Genomic DNA, 5,559 nt, shown 5'->3' on the forward strand with positions numbered 1-5,559 from the left:
CTGGTGACACAGGAATTACACAGATACACAGAGGCAGCTCTGTCCTGGTGTCAGGAGCTGCTCTGGCCCCAGCACTGCCAGGTCCTGGCTCTTCATCCCAGGCCAGGAGCTGGGGTTTATTGCCAGCACTTCCAAATACAGTAAAACCCAGCCCTTCAAATATTAAATGATTGCCTGTTAATTCCTGTGTGATTTAATAAAATGTGACAGTTTGAGCTTTTATCATCTTACAGAACTTAATAAACAGGTCCCAGACAGAGTATTATACATGATAGCTTAAAGTTTCAATTTTCTTTTTAATTCTTTAAGTTTTCTGCATGAGGGTTTTACAAAATTCTCTGACAGGCAATTTCTGCTTAATTTACTATCATTCTCACAAATTGTGTAAAGTTTTCCAGTACTGGCAGGAATATAATTTTTGGAAGAAGTATTTTCATTCTTTAATAACTGCAGCTAGAAGCACGTTTATAAATATTTATATATTGATATGAATATGTATTTATAAATATGGGATATACTCAGTAGTTAAGAAGCATTGTGTTTTGGAAGTTTCTGTGTCTTCTGTACATGAAAAAAACCCAAAGAATAAAAGAAACCCCAAAAAACCAGGCTGTAGAAACTCTGTGGTAGACAATTTAAAGTAATTTTAGGACATCAATTCTGAAAGGCTAAATATGTCATTTATTGAGAAAGATGAAGCATTAGAACAAATGAAAGTGTATTTCCTTCCAATGATGAAAAGATCTACTTTGCTTGGTGGGGATGAGTATATTCTCATTTATATTGAGGAAGTTCCTTTTCTATGATTTTCTTCTGCTGTGTTATATCAGATCTGGGCAGAAGTCAAGGACTGCATCAACTAACAGCAAATAATGGAATTTATGTCTTTTGACAGCTCAGAACAAAGTCTTCACTCTGTGAGAGTTTCTAAAGGAGGGGAAACTGTCTGGAATGGGAAAACATTCAGTATCACAAACTCTGCCACCAGCATCCTACAAACAGTGGCACAAAACCTTTGCTACAACCACCCCTGATGTGCTGAATCACCAGGGCAAAGAAACAGTTTTGGGGATTTTTTACCCAATCAATCAGAAGTCTGGTGTGCTGCTGTGTCTTCTAAATCACTGCCATTTTACAGCCAACAAACCTTGCAGAAAATGGCACAGGGATGTTCCTGCACGTGTCACACAGGGAGGGCAAAGGACAACAAACCCTTCCAGCTGCAGGGATCCTCAGCCTGGGATTTCCCCAGGGGACCGCGCCCTTAGGCACAACTGCCAAGAACGTTTTTAAATGAATGGGGAAAGACACACAAAATAAAAAAGACATACTAAAAAAAGGACAAGTAGGTAACTCTTGAAATACATGAATGTTTCACAGCATTACTATCACCCAGATCTGCGTGGTGCCAAATAGGTATTAAATATTTCAATTGTGACTGCAGCAGGTCTGTGTTATGGATTGTTCTTGCTGTATCTCCCAATGAATTTGGAGGGGAGGAGAGATAATGCATATTTTAACATATTTTGAAACTGTCTGTAATTGCATGGATATTTCTTTTCTACTTTTTCCCACCTGTTCTTTGACTCAGCGTGTGAGGTTCCCTCTCCCTCCGAGTGTGGAGCTTTGTTGGGCACCGCTGCTGCTCCCAGGGCTGTGAGAGCAGGAGACTTTCCCTGCTCTCAGTGCTGGCTCTCCAAATATCCCCACGGATTGTGTTTCATTATTGCACCTGGAAAGGCTTGAATTGTTGTCTGAGACACTCCTGTGCCACAGAACCACCTGTCCATCCCCAGTAACGATATTGGGGCTCTGGGCACTCTGCTGGTCGGAGGATCCCAAGGCACAAAGCACCAGCCAGTGAAGTGTTGTGACATTTCTGGGCTGCTCTGCCCATTTTTCATGCGTGACTTTGCAGAATCCACACAGACCAAGCCACGGGTGTGTGTCAGAGCCAAAAATGGAAGACAGCAGTGTAGAGAGCCTTCCCTCCCACAGTCCTGCTGCTGCTTTGGGAATGAAGGCTCTGCTCTGGCCTGGGGAGGTTGTGGCATTCCCTGCAGTGGGACTGGGCTCAAGGACTGCGAGTTTTAAAGTCTGATTGCAGTCGGAAAAATTAAACATTTTCTCATCCAATGGACCTGCTCTCAGTAAGGCAAACTGTGATCATAAGATGACAATTTCAAATATGCTCTGAATATAATCTTGTCCTATAGTGAGGAGACTTAAAATAAGCAGCTACTAAATGCTTACCCCATCCAATTCCATAATAATATAAGTGCTTGCTTTCTTCTGACCCAAATACTTTGATCACCATGCTGTAAAGATGAAATCCTTCCACCAGCATCCACGCAAATGCACTCAGGAAGAAGAAATGAAGGAGAATGGCCAATATCTTGCAAGGCAGCTAAATAAAGAGTAAAACATGAATGAATTCATTAGTTCTTTGTGACACAGTCACATTGGTTTTCTTTTTTTTTTTTTTTAATTTCCATAGACTTTTACAGGCTAAATGCTAAATCTCTGAGATAAAACTGTCTTAAAGTGAAAGCAATAGACAATTTCATTTTTCTCCTGCATTTTCATACAGCTTCAGAGCAACAAATCCTCTTACCTTTAAAAAACAATAAATAAAAACCCCCTAGCATTGCCCAACGTGATGCACCACCAGTAGGAACCAGTTCTGCCTCAGATGTCAGTGGTGAATTCCCTTTGCTGAGCTAAGCTGTGCTGTGCTGGCATTTTATTCTTTATGTTGGTGATTTGGGATTTTGTACTCCAATGAAAATTAAAATGCTGGGACTTGGTGTATAATGAAAATTGAGGCTTTCCTGTACAGACTCACTTGGACTAGCACAAGGACATTCTAATGCAAATCCAATGGGACCACATGTATTCAAAAGCAATAAATTTGGGGTTAATTCGTGTAAGTGAGGTCTGTGTGTGGTTTAGTATTTCACAAAGTTCACTGACATATTATTAAACTAGATTAGCTTATTGACAAAAGCTGTAAAAGCCTTTCCAGTTAATTTTATCATAAGGCTATAAAATCCATTTTAATGCCTTTTGATTTCTACCAGAAGATTAGTCCACAAAAATATAAATGCAACATAAAGCTGACTTACAGGCTAGTTCTGTCAGATGGATCGTTTCCAACTTTTGAGTAGCCAAACAATCTGAATCCCAAAACAGCAGAAAAATAGCACAGAGTGAAGTAGCAGGAGGTTGGTCTGTATATAATTTTGTATAATACCTAGTTGCAGATTTGTACATAAAATCCAAAGCTCGTTCTGGTGGATTTCCGCCTTAATTATTGCCTAGAAGTTACTCTTGTATGGCAAAATTGCCTTCTATAAAAGCACTGAGAAGCTGAGCCTTTCCAGGCTAAACCCAGGCGTGTCTCTCTCACAGCACCATGTGAAACACCCTCCTTTTAGCAGAATACTTGTAAAAAGGCAGATCTTGTTCCTGCTACTCCTAGAGCTGACAACTCTCTTGTTGTGAAATAAAAAAGCAGCCCAGCCAGCAGCAAGGTCTGTCCTCTTACCATTGATGAGAAAGTAAAGCAGGATTTCAGAAAGGCCTCCCAGAAAATATTTATCTTTCTTTTTTTATTGAGGACAGTCTTAAAACAGAGAGGTAATTTTATAGATATATCACAAACAAAAGCAGCTCATTCACCTCTCCATTTGGAAGTTTCCAGCAATGCCAAGCAGGAGTAATGAGTGAGAAAGAGATAAAAACCCTGATCCAGAGCTGCAGATAGTGGAGACATTGGATTTTCTGGTTGTGCTGAAAAATCCCCAGTGCTGGCTTGTGCTTCCATTTCCATTTTCCTGCTTCTAAACAATATTTCCATTTTCCCCACAAACACCCTCAGGTGTTTGGAATGCTTTAGTAAACTAAAGAACTGTGGATGCAAATCCTGTGATGTAAACCAGGTGAGTTCTGGTGCTCCTGTCCCAGTTTCACCAGAATAGGTGAATTCAGAATAGGTTTGAGAGAAGATCTGCAGCTATTAAACTGCAGCTCGGGTCTGTGTGAGTTTCTCAAGCCTCACTAAACGAGCAGGACCTCTGAGAGTGCCCAGCTGCTGCAGATGTGGCTGATGCTGGGACCGGTCCCTGCAGAGCACAGGTTCTGCCTCCACCCAAGCCAAACCACAAACACAAAGCTCTTTCACATGGGCTGAGGGTGATGCTGGCCCTGGTAAGGTGCAAAGAGGCTTTCACACACCGCCTGAATGACTCAGCTGAACTGGATGACAATTTGGGATGGATGAAAAGGAAAATCCTGTGAGAATAGGACACACTGCTACGCTGAGTGAACCTCCTATCGCCCTCAAGCCTGTGCCCTTTCAGCAGGGCTTTAGCTCTCTACTCAAAGAGGATTATTTCCATGCCTGGTTTCTACTGTTTTCAGTTTTGTCTTTTGCTACTCTCCAATGTCTTCATTCCATTTTTCTTCTAAACCACCCCCTCTCATTTTCTCCCTTGCAGATTGCATGACTCATTCAGGACCCACCTGAATGTTAAACAGCAAAAGAATATGAATTTAGTTTTCCAAAGTGCTTTTAGATCCTCAGGTAATGACTGCCTTGCAAACCAGGCATTACAGTTATTTAGGAACTTAGCAGAAATTCAAGGGACCTCATTGGAGCTGAATATAAACTTAGGTAACTGTTGTATTGGCAAAATGAACATTGTGCAAACCTCATATTTACTTTTACAGAGAAAGAACACCCCCACCAGCCCCCCAATAATAGAGACCACTGGCTGCTTCTGAAAAACAATGTGGAGCAACAGCTGGTCACAAAAACAGCCAAGTTTTTACCAGCACAAACACAGAGCACCCTGAGAGTTTATTGTAAAATCAGGTTTTGTTTCTGCTCTTCAGGTGGAACTTTTGACCAAAGACCTTACATTACTTTAAGTTGCATTTTTTAAATTAACAGTGGAAAGAAATGGGTTTTACTGGTATAAATTTATATATTTATAAATATATTTACTGTATATATTTAATATATTTACAGTATGTATTTACTAGTGATACTGTTACCTCAGCCTATTTGTCCTAATCTCAGCCAGCAGTTTTAGGTGCCAGCTCTAATGGTTTAGATGCTGAGGAACTCCCCCTGCAGCAGGATGGCATTGTTTTGGCTAAGGCAGATCTCCCAGGGAGGAAAGGTTGCTGTGTGCAGGTGCAGCCATTCCAGGGTGTTCCCAGGAGAGCCCCCCTGGGTCGGGACGTACCGTGGCGGGGCTGAGCTGGAAGCTGGTGAGCAGCAGGAGCTGGGCCAGCAGCACGGAGCACGACAGGTTGGCGTGGATGTGGTAGCGCTGGGTGCGGATGGTGCTGACAGACCTGCGGGACACGGCAACGCTCAGAGCCACCAACCTGGCCCTGATTCATCAGCCAGCTGAAAAACTGCCCTTGGCTTCTCTGGGCTCCCCGTGGGCCAGGAGCTGCCTGCTTCCCTCGCTGTCTGCGGCTGTCCTGGACCTGCACCTGAGCAGGCCCGTGAGCAGCGACAGAACATCACCAAAGACAGACAGAACA

The 5,559-nt window shown here is 42.5% G+C and overlaps 1 protein-coding gene across 2 annotated transcripts in view; it reads right to left on the reverse strand.

The window, feature by feature from the left end:
* Positions 1-5,559, reverse strand: part of ADGRD1 (adhesion G protein-coupled receptor D1) — a 118,847-nt gene that overhangs the window by 33,838 nt on the left and 79,450 nt on the right. For both annotated transcript variants that reach the window (XM_015644390.1, XM_019008401.1), the window contains 2 exons: positions 5,253-5,364; positions 2,254-2,407 (listed from right to left, as the gene is read on the reverse strand). In XM_015644390.1, coding sequence (XP_015499876.1) covers positions 2,254-2,407; positions 5,253-5,364 — 266 coding nt within the window. The remainder of the gene's footprint in view (positions 1-2,253; positions 2,408-5,252; positions 5,365-5,559) is intronic.

Source organism: Parus major, chromosome 15 (genome assembly GCF_001522545.3).
Source record: "Parus major isolate Abel chromosome 15, Parus_major1.1, whole genome shotgun sequence".
Lineage (NCBI taxonomy): Eukaryota > Metazoa > Chordata > Aves > Passeriformes > Paridae > Parus > Parus major.